At 38.7% G+C, this 22,603-nt stretch overlaps 1 protein-coding gene across 2 annotated transcripts; it reads left to right on the top strand.

Annotated features, from left to right (window-relative positions):
• Window positions 1-239: 239 nt before the first annotated feature.
• On the top strand, window positions 240-22,450 carry afap1l1a (actin filament associated protein 1-like 1a). 2 transcript variants are annotated; one of them, XM_077609099.1, is made up of 19 exons: window positions 240-363; window positions 13,343-13,468; window positions 13,542-13,625; window positions 13,702-13,781; window positions 14,183-14,318; window positions 15,244-15,339; window positions 15,431-15,645; window positions 15,742-15,921; window positions 16,536-16,619; window positions 17,169-17,244; window positions 17,821-17,925; window positions 18,004-18,215; window positions 18,352-18,497; window positions 18,589-18,658; window positions 19,011-19,119; window positions 19,933-20,100; window positions 20,612-20,787; window positions 20,868-20,993; window positions 21,215-22,450. In XM_077609099.1, exons 2-19 carry the CDS (start codon window positions 13,345-13,347, stop codon window positions 21,239-21,241), a joined length of 2,214 nt encoding a protein of 737 aa, XP_077465225.1. In that variant the 5' UTR covers window positions 240-363; window positions 13,343-13,344; the 3' UTR covers window positions 21,242-22,450. The 2 variants fall into 2 exon arrangements, with proteins under 2 accessions (XP_077465225.1, XP_077465224.1); XM_077609098.1 differs by lacking the exon at window positions 240-363 and adding an exon at window positions 8,555-8,738.
• Window positions 22,451-22,603: the final 153 nt, after the last annotated feature.

Below are 22,603 nucleotides of genomic sequence, written 5' to 3'. Positions count from 1 at the left end.
GCCTATCAAGTCTGTTTTCCATGTCTCCCTCCACCAATCAAATAATCGGGATCGGTAAGAAGCTTCTGGACAGCTTGCTGATGAGTTCAGGTGTGGTAGATGAGGGAGATATTGAAAAAAGACTGGGTAAGGGCTCTCGAGGACCGGACTTGGCGACCCCTGTTTTAGGACATTTCAGTGCATGATGAATTCAGCAGGCGCTAGGACCGAGCGCAAGAGAAAGCGATCTATCCGAAAATTGCTAAATGGAGCGATAATAGACAACGTAAGAGAAGCTCGCCCTCTACTATGCTCCTCCAAAGTGAACGAACTTTACAACGCACGCCACCATCACCTGCGGGCTGGCCACAAACGGGAGCAAATGTGAGTACAAATGGAGGTTTGAGGTTGTTTTTGATGGAATTTAACTTTCCCCCCCGCTGTCAACTAGTCAAGTGGGCGTGTGGGGCAAACCTTTTTTTTTCAAATGTCAAACAATACAAAATGATGAGAGAAAGATGCTGAATTGTACAAATCATTGATTTGTTTTAGCTTTCCACTACAGGTGCTTTTATGTTCCTTTACCATAAGATTTGTGTTGAAACAGCCAGGAATACAATACTATGGGCAATTGTGTGTGTTTTATGGGAGGAGAGCACTTGCACTTTGCACTACAAAACATTGTTACTGCACTCAAAGGGCCCTCCACTCTTTCTAGGTGAGTTTCTAGCCTGAGGTGAGGTGGATCATTCTTGGCATATTACTTGTACAAGCCTTAGCCATGGGCGTATAGTGTGCTGTCATTAGGAGGCCCAAGATAAACCCAGACAGACAATTTTATCCTGTAAAGATTTTTTAATATACTAATTATTTGTTCATCATTAACTAACTAGAGTACATTTGAGGAGGTTTAAAAAATCCTCAGTATGGTAATATCCCTCCCAAAAAATCCCCAATGGAAATATCTAAATGGTTTTACTAATTTTACTATCTCACCGTCTTAAATATTACATAACACAATTAACATTGTGAGTCTTTATCTCCATTATATCATTCTCATTTGAGATTTGGTCGTGAAAATGTTTTACCCATTCATCGTCTACATTACACTGGTTTAAACAATATTGACATATAAAGCATTTCCCATGGATATGAATGAAGACTGATCCATTTACAATTTCTTCAAATCAATGAAAAGTTACTACTACTCTGTTTTATGCAAGACAATTGATGGTCAAGTGGAATAAAATAGGAAAGGGGACTTGGTTGTGTTATAACCTTTCCTCTCCCTTGGACTCCTTTTAATGCTATCACCAAACTATTCGCTTTATTTCCTCTTTTAATCATTGCCAGGTATGCATCACAATGACATCATGAAAGCGGATGTTGTCAGGTAGAAACACATCCTATATCTGCCATACCCATCTCTCACCACCCACTCACAGAACAAATTTTAACATCCAGTGATTTCTTTAGTGACGAGTTACACTTGATTTGCATAAACATTGCAGAAGACACAAACTGGTGGCATTAAAAGTATTCTTTTTTGTGTTTGCCTTACAAAATATGCTATAACAATGATCACAGTCTACGTATTTCTGAATTCTGACATCTGGTTACTTTTTGATTGCTTACAAATGATCCCTTGTTAAAATAACAACATTTTTTCCCAGCGCCTCATGATCAGTTGTTTTCTTTTCTGACCATAAAACAGGTGGCTGCTTCTTATTTGACTGATAGAGAAGGGTATTTATTAACATCTTCACTATATCAGAAAATGTCTAACTATTCATTCAACTACTTTAAAGCACGTGCATTACTTTTTTAAATGTTAGTGGATAAAAACTGTACCAGCATATCATTTTTTTGACATATATCAAAATGGATATATTCAAACTTGCATGATCAAAACAAGTCTGAAAATTGGCTTGCCTGGGATTTACCATTAAAAGTTTGGTATGTGAAAGACAGAAAGTAGACCTACAGATATTGATTGTTTTAACCCCATTAAAACCTACAACATTTGAATGGAAGACATCTGGATAGGCTTTATGAAAATGATTTGGTTCTTCCAGTCGTATGGATGTACTCTGAGAAGTGAAGCATCAGGTGGGTGAGGAAGAGGTGCGGCTATCCCCAAAGAGAAGAGCTGCAGTGATGAGATGTATGTTTTGTAGCTCAGCACTCATGATGAATTGAGGCCATTGTCAAACTGCATGGGAGCATGTGGAAGAAATTGTGGGCAAAATAGACTGTTGGATAATGGTGCATAAAAATAATACGCTCCAACATCAAACACTAATGAGCTCCCACTCCGTTGATGTGAATGAACATTTTGCTCAAAATGATTGACAGGTCATTAGTGGTGACATATGATTGTATGTGCAGTATGTTAATGGGAGAGTATAATTATGCACCCAGCCTCTTGTCATAACTTTTGTCAACCCTTTACGCATGCATTTTAGCAGGAGTACTATGTATTTTTGCTCTATATGGAGTCAGTTACATTATAACTAAATAAAGTACTTGTGTTTTCAAGTAAATTAAACAGTAATTGTTCTGTGCCTGGCTTGCAGCAGAGGTCAAGGAAACAGGAATCTTTACTGCAACAATAGAAAGTTATCCTGTGCTTCATACTGATGTCAAGTTTTCCTCCAGTTTGACCTCTTTGCATAACATCCCGGTGTGCACAGTAGGGCATAGTGCATCCAGTGACCTTCACTGAACATGTTTAGTATTTAGTAATTGAAAATCAGAGTTGTCATTCACACTTTTACAGTCTTTTCTTATTCATAATCACATTTGTCCTTTTTTTCATTGAATACAAATAGAAAACTCAGACACTAACACATGGAGTTAATCCTGTTGATTGAAGTAGTATGAGATTTAATGAGGTCTGGCGTGACATTATGCCTTGTGGCAGATTGACTCAACCTTGTTATTCTTTCTCATTGTAAACCAGAAAGTATTCAAGGACCCACCGTTTTTACTACATTTCATTCAAACTTCCACACTGATAATGCTGATGCTTTGAAGTTGCGATGGGGATTTCCATTGTCAGTGAATGCAATGTTATTCTAAGATGGAGAAAGCCCAGCTACAATAACAACATCCAGGATATAGTACACTGAGAGGGAATTTATGGTCTCCTGTCCAATATTTATGTGTAAAACTCTCTACAGTAGTTGCTTATCTGCTTCCTAAGCATGAAAGAGTGGCCTTGAGCAAGAACCTGGACCCCCACTTGTGTTTTATTGCCACTCATTTGAATGTGTCTTTTGCCTTTACTTTGTATCATCAAGCTATAATTATACCAAAGCTAATTACATTAATTTATTCCAAGGTACCAAAATGTATAGGCACCCCACTGCCCCCCCCCCAATCCAAATAGGGCAGGTAGCGTTTCAAAATAGAATTTAAAAACTCAAGAATACATATATATATATAACTGACAAAACGTTTTCCATTTTTTTAAATACAGGAGTAAAACAATAATCACCCCTTTTTAAATGTCACGACTATAGGCATACAGTAATAAATGACGTAGTGTCCTATACAATATTTTTTACCCCATCAAACATTGGCTGTAAATCATGGATCATTGAAGACCAAATGTTTATGGAGTGGAATTCCCCTTAGCAAACTACTATCTTTGTGGTTGCATTGAAATCCTGCACTTGCGTGACGACTCCCCTCGTTCTTGGCAAAGCTAATGAGTTTCTGTGGTGACATGGCAAGATGTCACTGTGCCGTTGGATTTTTTTCTTGTTTTCTTTGTCAAAACGTAGAAGTAACCTTTACCTTTTTGTCCATGTTCCATATCTGTTAAAAAATTGTGTAGCACGATGTTGGCAGCATTGGACTTTAGTGGTACTTTTCTCACCTGGAACAGGGTTGTAGGTCAAAGTGAAATTAATTATTAACACTTTTGAATTCCAGTGGGTGATTGTAGAAAAAAATCGATACCAGGAAAATACATTTAAAAAATAAGTAGAATAGAATAGAGCCTAATTTTGTATATAATGAGAGACTCACTAAATGGTCTCAACTTTCACAAGAAATTTGAACATGATAAAGTCATTCTAAACATGGCAATGTCCCCTCTTAAAAGGGGATGAGCAGAACTTTTTCTTTCCATCTCAACGATAAAAAAACGATTTTCACAAGTTCTAGGCTGCATGAATGAAATAGGAAAGGTTTTAAAACTGTCTAAAAAAATACAACATAGGTTATACTATGACAAAACAGTGGCTCATTTTGCATCCTTCTTAGTGAATACTTTAGTGTGAGGCAGACATAGCTTGGTGATGATCTCATAGGATTGCGCACTCAATAATATTGAGCGCACTGTAGGGTCTTTGTGTGCCAGCAGGCTGAGTCAAGCCCTCCTTGTCATCTCAGACATGAATTAATCTCACAGAACGAGATGAAAAATGAGAACGGGTGAGTAACGTTAACAAACGGCTTCCCTTCTCAGTCTGTGACCTTTGGCCTCCAACAATCCCTTGACGAGCTAATGCCTATTTGTCTAATTTCAATATCTTTGTTATGGGATGGTCGATCCAATAGGCATTTGGAAAAAATGTGGAAAATCCCCAGCCAATTTGAGTGCACTGGAAGGTCATGCATGTTAGATGTAAACAATCTAAATTTGACAGGACCTGGAGGAAGTTAAGGATAATAGGGGACATAAAAGGTAGAAGTGGCTTTTTTATGTTTATGAGGACACTTCCATTAGCAAACAATGGGAAAGAATTTCGCTTTGCGTTAAAACAAGACTAGTTAACATATATTATTTATTTCCTCTCTTGCTAATGTCCCTTTTTTCACAAATCAACTGAGTTCTGAGTTGATTCAGATTAATTTGTGATGCTCCAAGAAATAAAACAAAGCCTTTTCAATGCTGAAAAATGATTTGCTTTCTTACTTTAGATAGCCTTATCCTGAACTCTGTTAATTAGAAAGAATAAACTAACCTATATAGGATCTGAGCCTGAATACTATACCTGCTGAGAGCCACTGTTTTTTTTTTTTAATTGTATCATGCTGTGACGACATGTATACGTGTCATGGATTCCGATCGCCATGGGTGTGAATCGAAGTCTCTTGAAGGTGCAGTCTTAATACAGTTATGACATAGTTAAAATACTACATGCTGGAAGCCAGGAAATAACCAATGCTTCTTGTAAAGGTCTTGCCAAAATAGCTCAGAGTACAACGGCATGTATTGGCTGGCTATAGGGCTTTTAAAATTTGCATAGATTGCGCCTGGAAATTTGACACACTTTGTGCATGTATCCGCACCCACTGACATCACTGCTATTTCCCACATTGCTCAAGCACCGTGAAGCCATATGTTCACGTAAGGCGAACATCAAAGCTTCCTTGCTGCCTGCAGAGGGCACTTAATGCTTAAACAGGTGTGTGCAGAACCCTGTAAATCCTGACTGTATTATCATGAAAACTAGGGAGACATCATACGTGTACGTGTATGTAAAATGAAATACTTTGGCTGCACTGTGACCTGCTGAGGGTTCATAGGTCCTGTCTTTGCATGGTTTCGAGTAATAAATGACAACCACAAACATTTGCCATTGCATCCCATACCAACTGAAACCAATTCTTCTTATTTAAGAAGTCAAGAAGTTACAATACCAGAGCTGTCGTATAGTACTGCACTGTAAAATGTAAATAACAGAGGCTAATTTGCAATCTTGAGATTTAAACAGGTACAGGTCAATGAACTACATCTCCGTCTATTAACTACATAATATTGCTGCTCACAATATTCTCTTGCTTCTACAATCATCACTGTGAGATCATTGCCCGACTTTTATAACATCCTGCAGCATCTTCCTGACTATAATAAAAACAGCGGTACAAACATGCCTCTCCCACTTGCTCATTAATTTGTACATCCTTCCGACTTCTCCAAACAAATTGCACATGTTCACAACACATTCTACACATATTAATAAGTAAAAGTAAGGATTACAGCCTCTCTACGGTTAGTCACATAACAAGCATACAGGAGATATTCTAGTTAAAAGCGGATGTGAATAACGATAAATAAATAAATGAAAAGAAAACAGTAAAAATGTTCCTATTCCTTATTTCTATCATTTGTGAATTTGTTGAATTACACCAGTAAGAGCAGGAAGTCCAATTTCTATTTTGAAGCATATTGACGGACAGTACAATAAAAGTAGATGCACGTCAGATGAACGGAAAAGGAAACAGAAGGCCGGAGGTGATACGTGATGTCATCAACGTAGAGAGGAAAACCATCTCTCCGGGGGAAACGGGGTCCCTTTACAGACCATCTGGTTTGTCCATTGGAAACGATATTGTTGGCATTATGAAAAAAATCATTGAAAAGTTTTTATTTTATAGGTGTACATTTATAATGTCACCATTTTTAGTGGTATTTTTAGTGGGCACGTTTTCCCAACTTATACACATGATAGAATTTGGCCTTCAATTGATTACTAGTCTTTAGTTCAAAAGATTGTAATTGGGACAATCCAGAATTGTTGTTCTGTGGCTTGGTTACAGGGCTGTTGACACTAAAGGGCTTATAACTAAAAAGAAGCAAATTATGCACTCATTTCAAAAATATATTTTTTGATTCTTTTTTGTTTAATGGAAATTTCCAGCCTATCAAATCTTTTTGATTTGTGTTGGCTGCAGTCAGCTTTAACGGTGAATCGGGAATTGGGGTGCGAGTCCAAGTTTAACAAGACATAAAAGTAAAAATATAATCTTAACTACTGCTGTGACTCACATTATGTGTGACCACATTTAGCCTTTTCATGAAAGTAAGCTTGGGTTGTTGTTAACATCCTGAGGACCCCAGCACCCAAGTCTTGGACCTGCAGTGCTCTTTCATGTCTGATCAGGTTGGGAAATGTTTGTTTATACAACTTGTCCAAAGACAATAAGGAATGGGGGGCTTCCCAGAAAAGCCCTGCAGTTTTCATTACATACAGCTCTCCCAGGGAGATGCCTTTGGACTATCAGACCTGTGTTTGGTATTTTGGGCTGAGCTCCTGGATTGCCTAGTTTGACTCAAAAACATGACAGCCTGCGTGCTCCAATAGGGCTTTGAAGTAAAGATATGCACCTTAGGATTTAGTATGCTTTTGCTGCCCCTCCTCTGATTTCTATCATCTTGTGAGCTCACAGCTTTAGCGTTGGGTTCAGAGGTCACATTTAGTCATGGTGTGGAGTGGTTTTGAAACACCATAACTGATCTTAACACGGCATGCCTGGTATTTGTCACAGTCAGAATAATTTAGGGGTGATTTTGGAGGAATTCTATGGAGATTATCATTGATACCTTTCTTTGAGAAATCAGCCCATCCTATTCTATGTGACTTTTGTGTGCAAAAGATGGCTGTTGCCTTCTCTTAATCTACCAAAACAAAAGCAAAGGTCAATCAGGGCCCTGTGGAGCTTAAACTGTTGTTACTCTCTATAAACAATGGATGGTCAGGTCAAAAACAATCGACCAAGTATTGTAGTCGATTAACTTCACAATTGATATACTATCCACTTTGTCTGACTGTTGATAGGTATACCTCATATTATTCTGTGACCTGTGAGCAGTATTCTCTTTTGCAGAAAATAGTATAATTGCCAAACATACTGTAATAATATGCTCTTGTAACAGGGGCCATTGAGGTTGTATATTGATGTTTGCCAGAGGGGTTTATGAGTGTCACGTTAGCATCAATGTTGGCGAAGGCGTGTTTCATCATGTCGGGGCCTGTGAGTCTGCCCCAAGGCAAGAAGTAAGTTTGAAAAGTTTCAACTTGCCTCCCCTTGCAAATGACTCCACTTCTTTTCTCTACCACCACATTTACAAACAAAAATTTATAGCCATCACAATTTCTCCAAACAACGATGTGCTGTATTATCCGGACTATAACTCACACTTTTCTTCTTAGTTTGGCTGGGCCTGCGACTTATACTCAAGTACAATTTATGTATGTTTTTTTTAATCTCCACGACAGCCTGTTAAGTTTTTCTTTTTAGGTTATAGTTATCTTAAAAATGCTTAACAGATGACTTTTTATCCCGTTTTTCTCCATTTTACTATTGTCACTTTAACGCATGCCTGTCCTTGTTTCTTCTAAAACAAACAAACAAACAAAAATGCCCTTCCAAATGTGCTACTTATACTGCAGTGCAACTTATACATATATATTTTCTTTCCCTCGACATTGTGAATTGTTTGGATAGAACAACTAATACTACTGAGGTCCGAAAAATACAGTATCAACGTTAATTTATTTTTCAGGATTTTTCTGCATATGTACGGTATAGTCAATGGATAAGCACAATAAGAGAAAAAATGCAAATAATAATAAATCAAATTAGTTAAGGTTATATGCGATGTGTGTAAATGGGAGTGAAAAACTTTCCCAGGTGCTGCCCAATCCCTGAGGATTAGGTCAGACAGGCATCTAATAAGAACACACACGCAGCAGCAGCACCACCACCCCTTTTTCCCCCAAAAGAAAAGAGGTGGGGAGACAGAGGGAGGGAGTGTAGAGATAACAAATCAGTGGGAGGAACAGAGAGGAGGGACTGTGATTTCAGCAGCAGGCAGGCAAGCTCACCTCCAGCAGCAAGCCCCAAAACTCAGCCTGGCCTTGACTCTAGCCTGGAACATTTCTCACGCTATCATCCTGTTGTATGAATGAACACCATTTAAACTGGGACCATGGTGGGACTCTCATCCACTGCTGTAGAAGGTAAGTCTTGCCCAATGCCCTATATGCAATGCTTCATACAGTGCTACACCCAGGGAGCATTTAAGGTCTGAGTCAAGCTGTGTTATTGCAGTAAAACAAACTTTGCACCAGGTGTTACGCTTTAATCTACTGGTATTTTGATATGGCACCCTAATGAAGCTTGTTTTTCTTCCACAAGGTATGTTGGTAGTTGTCTTAATTGCGTACATAAGGCACAAAGCTGTTGGTATCCTTCTTTAAAGAATGTTAAACCCATAATGGTCTTTAAAATATATAGATCAGCTCCTCAAAATTTGGGGGACAATGTCCTTTTGACAATTGTAATTTGTATGTCAAATCAGTTCTATTCTGACAAAGGATAACATGAAGCATAAATATTTTCAATGGTACTGCACAAGTCTGAACAATTCATAGAATTTTAGTCATGATCGCTATTTGGGTGGCAGCTATTAAATTTGAAGTGTGGGCACTGCTGCACATCTAATTAGACATGTTTCTCAATGTAAACTTACCACCAGAGGGCGAGGAGACCATTAGGATTTGTTTTAATTGTCTTTTAAGTACAGGGGGGGAAAGGAAATGAGGAGCATTATTAGGGTAATTACTTCCTTAAAAGATTGTATGGTCTTTTTTCGGATACAGGGCAAGTGATGTTACCAAGATAATAGCATATTTATTCGCTTTGCCTGTGGTGAATTAAATTTTCTTGGGTATTTTATTACTATTAGTAATATCATGTATTATAAAATGTCAATCCACATAAACATGATGGTCATTTTGGCTACAATCGTGCAACCACAGTACTAATTTTAAACATGGAGGAGGCACAACACCAACAATACAGACACGCAACACCTACTAATCAAGTTATTATAAGAACATAACTTTAGCAACTGAAGAAAACTGTAATTTAATTTAACAGTGCTGCTTTAATGTGAAGGCGACCTTTTGGCAACTTTCGTTTCTTGGGAAACTTAAGAGTGTGTTTGTAATCACCTCTAGAATTACTTTCAGTATGTGCAACAATATTTTGAAATGGATTGAATGCTGTGACATTTCACCAAGAACTAAAGTCATTTTTGGGTGAGTTTGTGTTTTTATGTGTATCAATGCAACAGACTCAGCAAATCTCATTAAGGAGAAAAAAACAACTTGTGCATTTAGCTGAAGTCAGATTATTTTTCATATCAGGGTGTGCTGGATGTGTTAGCACAGGTGCTCCTTTTGCTGACAGGACTCAATTCTCAAATCCGCATGAGTCTCCTCTCCCACATCTCCTACGCTCACCCTTGCATACTCCCTTAGAATAAAAAGTCAACGCATGCATCTTTAAACACAGGCTGCACTTTGCCGAGTCTTGCACTATTAACAAGGTGTGGAATGTGTGTGCTGTTTACCAGCAATTGTCTGAGGAGTGAAAGGAAGTCAATGTTTAAGAGACCACAACCTTTGAGTGGATTTAAGCATTCCAGCTGTCACTCTTTTTCTTTAAATTTCAGGTTTAAAAAAATCCTCTAGATATTTTAACTGTGAATTTCAGGTCTTGAAAGAAGATTAAGGTTTGGCAGGTTTTTTTTGTTTGTTTTTTAAGAATACATTAATTATTTAAACTAAAGTTAACTCTGTTTCCTCTTAGGTTCTTTACAGGGAAAAAAAACAGGATTTGCAGATTTCAATAAACGTGCTCTTTTAACATCAGATTTAGCCATAGTGATTATAGAAGCATTACTTTGGATTTGAGGGTATTTTTGTGTGTGTCACGTGGCAAGTAGAACATTATTTTCAATTACAACTCTCATTGGCACGTGTTTCAACAATTCTAAAATCAGATAATCCGCTTTTTAGAGCTCAAGTCTGCATGTCGTTTGTGGTGTTATTGTTTTTTTCGTTTTGTTTTTGGGGGGTTTTCAAGGCACCACCACCTTGATTAATTCGACTAGATTTGATTTAGTTCTGACCGGTCAAAATGTTATGTGCAGTGAATGAATCACATTGTCCATGCTTTCTTTCCTCTAAGGTTAGGGGAAGCACAGTTTTACTCTAGAGCGACAGTCTAAACAGCTGGAACCTTTGGCATGGAGACAGCTTTCACTTCACGGCCAAGTCAACCGACTCTCATGAGCCGTCCAATCCCCCTTGCACAGTGAATCGCGTCATAATGATCAGGTCAAAATGTCTGATCCGTGAATGAATCACTTCTTCATGCCAACTTTAGAAGGAGTGCAGCATGAGTGTGGGTTTAGTACAATTGAAGGAAATGCTTGTAAAGAAATAGTAAAACACACACCACTAGCTTGGAGCTATTTCTATTTTCCTTGAATGTGCATTGTTCAGCCCAAAGGAAGACCTAACTCTGGAATGTTTTTTGTTATTCTTAAAGGTCGGAGCATCTTGCTCCCTCACACCATTGATATAAATATCTTCACTTCAAATGACAGTTCTTGACGATGAATGTTACAGAAGTAGAAATGAATAAGTGCTTAAACTTGCTCACTGAACTTTCTTATTGTCCCACCTTACTGAATACACAGTGGAGATGGGGTGTGTGTGTTTAGTGGAACAGGTCTTGTTGCTATATGGCTGCCTTCCCAACAAAGATTTTTCTGGCTCAGCGCCTGTCCGTTGTTTGACCCTAATAAGATGCACGGTCCAGTAGATCTAATGTGGCTGGACTGGGAAAATCAAGCAGGTAGAAGGGAGGTTGACTGTTTGGGTTATGGGAGTAGCAGGGGTGTGGAATAGTATGAACATATCTCATCCAATTTCTAGATGATGTGAAGATTATAGAGGTAGAAAAATGCATGCTAGCATTTGACATTGTCTAAGGACAACATCGAAAAGAACTTAAAAGGCGCATGGGGTTTTGGTGAGGGGTAATGGGGGGTGCTTTTGGTTCCACTTGCTTGTGTCTAGCATGAGATCAGATAACCCTGGTATTCAAACAAAGTGGCTGTTGCGACAGGTTGAGCTGTGGGAATTACTGGGCATTTCAACCAGATGCTATCAGCTTTATCGTACTGCTGCCAGTTTACTTGCTTTACTGTTTATGATGTTTTAGTGCTACCAAATACACCTGTTGAATTGACTGAAATCTCACATCAAATTTATTCATTAAAAAATAATGATAATAAATGAGTTTTTTTACAAGTAAACTTTTGCTTGACAATGCCTGAGATTTATCCAGTAAATCTTATTACTACTCCATTGCGGAAAGTGTTCTCTCATTTATCTATTGAAACTGCAGCCATTTTCTGAGAGAATTGCATTTAGGTTTTTGGAAGTCCGACACGTTCCAATTTGAGAAATACAAATTGCTCAATCTCATTGTCTTCAATATTCTTCTTTGTGATGTGTTATGTTATTGTTGTTGTTTCTATTGAGTTAAGTTGTCACATGGCAAGATTTTGTGTGCCAACTGGCATTTTGCAGGAAAGATACATCTTGTCTTGGCAATCATTTCTACTTATGACTTAATCATTTCATTGTGAATGCTACTGGGGGCAGAAAGTTCCAGTCACCTTAATGTGGTTAGACAAATAAACGTATCACACAGTTTTTAATGTTTTTATAAATATTGTTCACAGTTTTTCATACTAGGTCTTTGCTCATATAGTACTGTTGGAGTTGCTGTATTTGCAGAGAACTGCACTGAATCACGTTGAGGGGTGTTATGTTTTGATTACCTCATTTACACTTATTGGCACTCATAAAAGTCTGTCTGTGTACTTATGTCGACTTTGGGTTAATCGACTTGAGACATTGCTTGATAGTGAATAGATAAGAGTGATGAATACGTGATAAGAGGGGATGAATCTTCACCTGTGTCATTAGCACAAAACTTTCCGCAAACAGCATCTGTAGTCTTTTATTGGAATTTTTTCACCGGACTGAAACTTTTATATGTGGTGTTATCACTACGGGAACTAGCCTCACAGAAAAGACACCACATCATTTTATGAATTCCTAAGAGTACCAAGTTTAAATAAGGGTTGTTGTTGTTTTTTTTAATATGTGAGTAGAAATTTTTTATCGAAAAACTCTGAACATTCCTAATGATAAACCTCAACATCTTGATGATGCTTTTCCCGTGCATGCCTGAATATCTTCCAACTGTGAGATAAGAATCAAGCCTACAAATGAAAAGCTTAGCTCCTAAATGTGCTCTCCAATCTGTCCTATCTCAGCTAACTGTCAAACCCTTAAATTTAGCCTCTTTGGCATTTGATTGAAATGTAACTTGTACTTAATGTGTGACCCATTTTTGTTTCCGAGATGTGGCTTGATAATATTGTTGGTTGCTTTTAGTTAGACTATTAGGTGACTTGTTTTGCTTTCTCTAGTTCTTGTTTTCCCTGATTTCAGAAGAAGGTGATACATCTGTCATGTCAGTCTATGTTTGCATTGTTTAGTCTGGCTTCTATCAAAGGAGGAGAGTGATGTTCACCGATTGTGAAGGTTAAAGGTTTAAAAAAAAGCCAATTATTCTGCAAAGTCAAAAGCTGCAGCTAACATGCATGTAATTCTTGTTTAGACATCTTTGCCTGACCTTTGCTCTCTACTGATGCAACCACTTTCCTATCCCCTGATATTTTACCCTCATGCAGCAATGGAGCTGCTGGTGAGTGAGCTGAGTGCACTCCTAAAGTTGCTGGACCAGGAGAATTTAAGCTCATCTGCCCAGGAGAAGAAAACCTCTGTATGGAACCTACTAAAGCAGATACACCCAGCAGGTCAGTCGCAGAAATAAAGACAACTTCGAGAGGAAAACGTAATTTGCTGAGTAAAATTTGTTCAAATATGCAGTTTCGGGAACAGACTACATCTACGTGAACTCAGCAGTAAACAGGAATGGCACCAGCTTTGTTGAGTCCCTCTTTGAAAATTTTGGTGTGTCTCACGTCAATAAATTTACAGTACACAGGGACTGCTTTTGTGTTCCAACATGAGTTCTTTTCATTTCCAGGTTGTGAACTTGACGACCTCAAGGATGTTCCAGACGATTTGAAACTAGAAAAAGACCCACAAGCTGAGACTTTAAAACAGGTCAGTGGTCTAATTTCTTATACAGGAACATGTGGAGTTCAAGTCTGAAATAGCATCTATAGTTTTCTACATTTAGGGCGTGTTACCTGACTCTACATCATTTAATGTCTATGCTAGTCTGTTTTTGACTCTCTTTTCCAAAACTAACTTTGCGAGCAAAGATCACGACATGTAAATGATTAAAGAGCCTTTGGAGAATAAAATATGCCATATTCCATGTTGCGGGGTTTCCCACATGCTCCCCCCTACTGTAAATTAAGATATAGAGCTCCACCCAAGGAATCGTAATTCTCTGTATCTCTTTGATGAATTAGGCCCTTTGGCCCTGGGAATGGACAAATATGTTTTTCATAGTTACAGAGGACATTTGAGACACTTTATCTTTCAATCTCCTCTCTTAGAACGGTGGAAACACCTCAGCTGCACATTCATCAGACTCTCCTCCCCCTCTGCCCACAACACCGCCCCCAGAGGAGTATTATGAAGAGGCAGTGCCACTCAGTCCGGGCAAGATGCCTGAATATATCCTCGCAAGAGGTAATATCTTATCCCTTGATGGAACTTCTGTTCCGAATTGACTTTATTCCAGGGAGCTGTCAAACATAATAAAGCTGTAGCAACAAATAACTTGGGTGCTTTTTCAGGACCTTAAAGACTATATTTAGTAGTATACTGTAATTTCTTGAGTACTATACTGTACTAAAAACAGCCCCCAAACCTCCGAATCACCCTTTTATAACCATTTTGACATGCACATGCATACAGCACCACTATCTACAGGTTAATAGCTAGTAGCAAAAGTGTTATTATACACATATTGGTAACATTAAATCTTACAATATCATATAGGAATGAAAGCACACTTTTTTATGCCCTGCATACTGTGAAAGGTCTATGCAAGTTGATTTATTATAGTATACTGATATTTATACTTCTCTATTTAATCAAGTCCCCCAAATTCATATACTTGACAACTGATGGTAGATTTTTAATTATTAATTTCCTAGTAGTAAAAAGGAAATGTGCATACCGTAGTCAGGTGAAGATTATTCATATCAACCCAATGTATTAAAAGAATTTCACAGACAAACAACAGTTGCTAAACAAATGACATTTAAAAAAAAAAGTTTATTAAATATGTGAACATTAGTAGTAAAACTCCTTAGTAAATAGTTATTAATGAAGTCACTGATATGATATACATTACATATTATAAACAATGCAGCTTGTTTATGACTAAATTAATATTATAAACATATAATAGTATATATGTTGTGCTTCTATAATAACAATATTACAGCAAAGTGCTAATGTGGGCAAATTCAGTTTTACTTTGATGTAATGAAATAAAATATGAATTCTATTAGTATGTCCTATATAGACAGCTGTGTCATTTTCTTGGCAAGCTGTTCTTGAAAGTACAATATATAAAGTCTACAAGTGTATATATATATTTTTTCAGTTCGATCGAGCCCTCCCAACTCCATAGAGGACGGATATGAAGATGCAGACAGCAACTACACCACAACTCATCTCAACTCCCCCCGAAAAAACTCCTGTGAGTCAATAATACACATCCCCACATAATTGTGATCCATAAAAAATACATGGATGTAAGATTTTCACGTATGCATCCTCTGCTATCTCAGATAACGATTCCGACGCTCTTAGTAGCTCTTATGAGTCATATGAGGAAGATGAGGAAGAGAGGAGCCCCAGTACGCAGCTCACCCACCAGTGGCCCTCAGATGAGAGCTCCATGCCTCCAACCAGGGACTGTCGCATTTGTGCCTTCTTGCTCCGCAAGAAACGCTTTGGCCAGTGGGCCAAACAACTCACGGTCATACGAGAGAATCGATTACAGGTGAGAAAAGATCCACTACATCTTTAGCAAATGATGATGTGCTTGTTGAGAGGGCAAGATTTAAAGTGATTTATTTGTAAATGTTTCATCCTGCAGTGTTATAAGAGTTCCAAAGATACATGCCCTTACGTGGACCTGCTGCTGCCCCAATGCACTGTGGTTTACGCACCAAAAGACAGCAAGCGGAAGCACCATGAACTCCGATTCACTCTACCCAATGGAGATACTCTGGTGTTGGCTGTGCAGAGCAAGGAGCAAGCGGACAGATGGCTCAGGGTGAGCTTCGTTTTGTTTAACTCATTCTAGTAATAGTGTAATATGTTTTCTTGTTGTTCGTATCAATTCCAATCCAGACATATCCCTTGTAATAGCTGCATTTCAGTAGGGTTCATTAGTTTTACTGTACCGTAATTCCGCACTATAAGGTGCACCTAAAAACTTAAATGTTCTCGAAAGCCGGCACTGTGCCTTATAATCTGATGTGCCTTACTGATGTACATATATATGGATCAATGTTGGTTAATCATTGTATGAAATTCCCTTTAGCATAGTTCCATCTAGTTGATGTTTCAAACAACTCCTCACCACTACTACTATTACTACTACTACAGCTCCATTTAGTGCATGTTCGACACAATCCCCTGCTACTACTACCACAACCACCTCCATTACTACTACTACTACTACTGCGTGTTATAAACCGGTGTACCTGAAACACATTTTAAGATGGCCCATTTATTGAATGTGTGCCTTTTATAGTGCAGAAAATACGGTACCTAATGCTTGGCCAGTGCGACAATGATGGCACAGTTGTTAATGAAATACAGCAATCATACTGTCAGCTACTAAAAGATCAAGCAGAGGTTATTTGACATGAATTATCACTCCAGGTTGTGAGAGAGGTGAAGGGTCAATGCACTGTGCCAGAGATATGCCCGTCTCCAGTCATTCTGAGGAAAATCGAACTTGACAAGGTGAGCCAAAAAGTGATGACACTCTTATTTCATATCATTTGTGCCCTCAAATTATAAATATTTTTCACAGCTGCGGTGAGCAAAAGTAGCAATTGTGTTGTCATCACGATTTTTCCTTGACAATTGCAGGTTAAGACACTATTTTTGTTTGACTGGCAGAACAAAGACAAGAGTTGCGATGCAAGTGATAGTTAAGATGCCATTTATATTAGTGGAAATGAGTCAGCGTTGGACTGAGTACTGCCCCTTGAAGGTTTATTTTATAATACCATAAATTCAAGCCCAAGGGCAGAAATGAGGTTAGACGGAAAGAAACCAAGTGTTTATCTCAAAATGCCAGTTAACACATGCAATAGAGACAGACAAATGGAAGAGGGTATTGGAATTAATGGTTCCACCCTGCACATGTACTACCATTGCCTAACATAATTACATGTTACCTGTGAAGACACTAACAACACCATTGCTCATAAAACATCTATGGGTTATCCAAAAGGAAAAGAGTGTAAGTAAATCCATTTGTCTGAATGTCTGTTTGCTCTTCCTCAGAGGTTGTCTTCAGAGAGAAATAATTCAGATTCAGACAGTGTCGGCCTATCAACAGGGGAGAACGGCCGAGAAAATGGTGAGAATAATTAATGAAATGAAGTGGGAAGAGAATTGTTTTTCTTCAGAACTTGTTTGACCGATTCAGCAGGCGCTACCAATGCAAATATTAAGAATAATATACTGCCTAGCCAAAAAGTCAATACTACTGGGATTTTACTAAATCCCCTCTAAGAGTTCGATACGCACTGCAGTGATTAATATGTCTTCACAGTGCAAATCTTCTCCTTTCTTAGACAGATTGGAACCTTTGTAGTTATCCTTTTGGTGGTGTTGTATTTCAACTTTTGATGCTGTCTTGGACCTGAACAGGTTTCGCAATCCGAATAATGGATGGATTCTAAAAGTACTTGTTACATTATGTTACTCTCTTAATAGGAACAATAGGAAAAATATTAGGGAACATAATCTTTTAAGAATACCATGTAATAAATTATCAAAGACCTGCTCAGTACCAGACTATACAGAAATAGCTAGATTTTTTTTTTTTAATCAAATTTTTCATCCCTGATGACATGACCTGCTCCTCTTAGTTAACAGTGAAGTAACGTCTTTAAATGTCAAGGCATCATCAAAACTTTTGTTTCAAATGCAGGTAAAGTGAAGCGTGGAGCCTTAGCTGCAGGTCGAAAGATCACACGCATCATCAGCTTCTCAAAGAAGAAGACTTCCCGGACAGCCTACAATGACCCTCGACAAGGTCAATGGTCTTTGGTCTTATTTGTGTCATACTTCACAATTACTTCACAGTTGCCTTTATTTTTTCCTCTATGTGCAGGTTATCTTTCAGTGCTTGTCAACCAAGAATGGCAGGAGCATTGGTGCTGTGTGTGCAGAGGCTTCCTGCACTTCTACCATGACAGAGGCGACCATCAGACCTCCTTGCCCTCACTCCCACTGCACGGCTGTGAGGTAGTTCCAGGCCTAGGACCCAAGCATCCCATTGCTTTCAGAATTTTGCGAGCAAGTACCACTCTGGCCTCGCTTGAGGTAAGAACTTGATATTCTGACTCCAGAATTCAGCATTCTTACCACCACCCATGACTTTAATGGCATATGGTTCTTTGTCAAGAATCTGCTTGAGTTGAACATCTACTGACTACTGGTATGTTCTACTAATATTCAGGCTGCCAACTCTGAGGACCTCGGGAGGTGGCTCGGGGTTCTCCTGGCAGAAACTGGCTCCACAACGGATCCAGAGTCTCTGCATTATGACTGCGTAGACTTGGAGACCATCGCTAACATTCGCAATGCTGCGCGCCATTCATTCTTGTGCGTATTAGCATTAAAAATGGTTACTGCTGGGATTTTGGACCACAGGACACCAAGGTCACATCTTTCTTGCTGTCCCATACTTATGTAGGTGGGTCACGTCTTCCGGAAGTTACACAGACTCCAGGACATATGACGAGGTCCCTCAAGAGGACATCCAGGTAAAACTTGCGTGCATAGAAACACACATGTAAATGGACACCACAAAAGCTGGTGAAACTTTTACAGTCATCCAAATTTTTTCAGATTAAAAAAAGCTTTGTTAAAATATTTTTCCCCAATTACCTGAAATATTAAAGGGGAAAATTTGTCAGTTTTGAATCTAAAGAAATTGAAATTATTGACTCAATGCAACTATTGTTGTAACCTACTAATACATCTTCAACATAGAGATACGTGTATACGCTACACACTTCCACTGTCTGCAGTCAGTAAATCTAAGTGTCTTCACTATTTCTGACTACTTCAACTTTTTATTTGCACTCCTCCCCTTTGTGTTTTCTTTCACTCCAGTCAATAGAGAACTGCCGGCAGCAGGGTGGGAATCAAGGAAAGCGGCGCTCCAGTTTCTCCAGCAGTGATTCAGACAAAACAAAGTCAATAAACTCCCTCAAACAAAATGGTGAGTAATATTAGGTTGTCAGATTTACAAATAAAGCGATAAGAGCATCAAACGTGCTTCTGAAATTGCTTTCGTTGTGGCTAATTTAGGGAGTCTGAACGTAACAGATTTTTTTAAATGTATTTTTTTTAACTCTTTGGCTGCCATTTATGGTGATGCACATCGAATCCATTTGAAATGGGATGGTAAATTAGTGGCACTTTTAAGATTTGTAGTAGCTTTCTGTAGAATGTACCCTAAAGTGGCTACACCTCATCCTTATGGCGACTCTTGCTGCCTTTGAAGATGTTTTAAACAGATGCTACATCTTAATCACCCTGAACACAAGAATCCCAATTGACACTCCTCTGATAGTCATAAAATCGAATGTGAGCTTCCATATGGCCAAAAGGACTGTCTTGCTTTCCACGCGGAATCTCCACTTACCGACACTCCCATGCGCGCCATTGTGTCCCTTGGCTGCCCGCCCACAAAAAGATGAGCATCCTAGGTTTAGCAAGATGATATCAGTGTTGTCCCCACTCTCTCTTAGGCCTGTGATGTGACATTGTGATACTTAAAGAAAAAAAAGGGGGATCCCACGTCAAACCTGATAGCTTCAGGATGTAACATGAGATTTACTAGACACATTAGATTTGCCGTCTTGACTTATGACCTTTACTCCTTCAGCAGTTTGCGTGTTTGTATGTCATTTTATATGTCCACATTATCACTGAAGTTGAACAGGACATACTGTATGTTGTTAGAAATTCAGTTTTCTTAATTAGTCATTAATCAATGCAAAATTGTCACCTAAAACGCTTACCTTTTCAGATTGTAACCAATATGCCCGGTATGGTAAAACGCGTGCTGAGGAGGATGCAAAGCGCTATTTGAAAGAAAAAGAAGACCTGGAACGAGAGAAGGAGGAAATTCGGAATACGCTCTCAAACCTCCGACGGGAGAAGAGAGAGCTGAAGGAACAGCTGCAAACAGCTTGTGGTAAGATTCAATAATAATAAAAAAAACATTTATGTTCCTCGTATCCTAAAAGACCCCAGGCTTTTCTTGAACTTTCATCGAGGAATCCTGCAGAGCTTGCATGTCCAATGAGTCTGCTTTTTCTTACACGGCAGTCTGACCTCCTCTAGCCTAGGTTATTTCTTGAGACATCAATTGATCAACAAGAATCCAGGTGGTTGTTGCCCATTTTGAACTTGTTGATAAAGTAGCAACATAATAACATATGCTTCACATGCCTCATTTTGTGAGCAGTATATAATCTCAAATAATAGTCAATGAATCAATTGTTAATATTTTGATACGAAGTGTTAATTTATTTATTGATAGTGTCTTGAAGCCTTTGTTTAAAATTTAAAAAAAATAAAAAGTCCTAAACGGATACACTCAGTGGGCAGCATGATGGATGAATGATTAGAATGTTTTCCCTCATGCCAAGTTTGCATGACCTGTATTGTTGTTATGTAACGCAAGTGTATGTTTCTTTGGGCAGAAAAGAGAGGTCTCCTCCTTAACCAGCGTGTGTCCCAGCTGGAAGAGGCTTGTCGTGCGAAGGAAGCAGCACGAGTTGAGCTGGAACTCCGAATGTCCCAAGTCAAAGAAAACATCAAGAAAAGTCTGGCAGGTGGAGCACTGGGTGCACCCGTGGAGCCTGTCGCTCCTGCCAAGGTATTTTAAATGGAGGAGATTTTTATCTGAACTCGCTTTCCCCGCCTCATACCTCGATGCATGCTGTTTATTTTTCGTAGGGTTGCAGAAAAATGATGCAGAATATCTACAGTGAGACTTTACCAGTCAATTGTGCTTCTGAGATGCGCAAGAGGCCTCCCTCTGTGTATGCTTCGAGTTCAGGAACTGTCATGCAGAAGGCAAAGGTAAGAGCTACATCGAAATATATTTACGGGGGAAACGAATGCCATTCATAATATAGTTGTTATTTTAATATTATGATTGATGAATAGGTTGTAAATGCCAAGATTATTATTTCCTTCAAAATGCATATTTTTGCCAATGGGTTTTATAAGGTAAACCAATGTTGTACTGTATATTTTTGTTTTTGTTTACATCATTTTAATGTTGGCTTCTATTCTTGCAGGAATGGGAATCCAAGAAAAGAGCTTAAAGGTCATTCGAAGGAAGTACTTTGAACAGATGGGTGTAAAAAAAAATTGCAATCTGACATTATATTGCCAAATCAGCACATGCTTTTCAGAAGCAGAATTTTCCTAAAAGTCGAGTTTGTAACAAAACAAAACAGCCACTAGGTGGAGGTACTTCTTCTGCAATGTTCTTTTCCTCCAGGGACTTCACGTTCTAGAAGTCCAAAGATTCAATTAAATCATGCATAAATAATAATGGTAAGCACAAGTAAAGTATTTAGGGTATCTGAACGTTGGCAAGCAGTGTGCTTGAATGTGCAAATATGAGTGTGTAGGGTCAAGTGTTGGATTCAGTGGTAATGTTTGTTCATGGGTAAAACAGTCCTGTGAATGTGAAGTACACGTTCTGATAAAATGACGGGATTTAGATAAAGACACAATGTGCCTCTTGATTACATTTTTTCTATTTTTTTTCTTTTCCTGACTACTATTTCTGTATTTTTATGGATAATTCGATGTCTCTCTTATCATATGACATACCATTCTGCCATCTATTTTACCTGTGCTGATAGTTTCAATTCTAAACATATCATATATGAACTTTGCCTTTTTTTTCAGAAAATAGACGGGCAAGTGAGCCATCCCTAAAGAAATGTAAAACCTTAACTCAATCCATTCCGAGGGGAACTTTTACCTTTTCCATTTGCCTGTAAAACCTAAGGTTGGTTGACTTTTGCACTTTAAGATTCTCTCACCTGGGTGTATAAATAAATATGGATGTATATAAAGCCATGTGTGGGACGGCCCGGTGCCGCAACTGGTTATCGTGTCGGCCTCACAGCTCTGGGGTCCTGGGTTTAAGTCCAGGTCGGTCCACCTGTGTGGAGTTTGCATGTTCTCCCCGGGCCTGTGTGTTTTTCCTCCGGGTACTCCGGTTTCCTCCCACATTCCAAAAACATGCATGGCAGGCTGATTGGACACTCTAAATTGCCCCTAGGTATGAGTGTGAGCGTGAATGGTTGTCCGTCTCTTTGTGCCCTGTGATTGGCTAGCCACCGATTCAGGGTGTCCCCCGCCTCTGGCCCGGATTGAGCTGGGCTAGGCTCCAGCACCCCCTGCGAGCCTAATTAATGAGGGTGAAGCAGTTCAGAAAATGAGATAAGAGCCATGTATTGTGTCTTAATAACATTCCACTGTTGTTGTCTTTTAATAAATATATCAGCTTAAATGTATTTTTATGTTGTTGTTGTTCAACCAATGTTATTTTCATTGTTAAAATTATTGCCTTGCCATGGCATTAAATGAAGTTGTGCAGCATAAAACAAGTCTTCAGCATCAAGTTGACAAAATGAGAATTCATTCTGCAATTGTTCTCCATGAAATTA

Source organism: Stigmatopora argus, chromosome 9 (assembly GCF_051989625.1).
Source record: "Stigmatopora argus isolate UIUO_Sarg chromosome 9, RoL_Sarg_1.0, whole genome shotgun sequence".
Classification (NCBI taxonomy): Eukaryota; Metazoa; Chordata; class Actinopteri; order Syngnathiformes; family Syngnathidae; genus Stigmatopora; species Stigmatopora argus.
The sequence above is the reverse complement of the archived record's forward strand: the minus strand, read 5'-3'. Positions and strand labels throughout refer to the sequence as shown.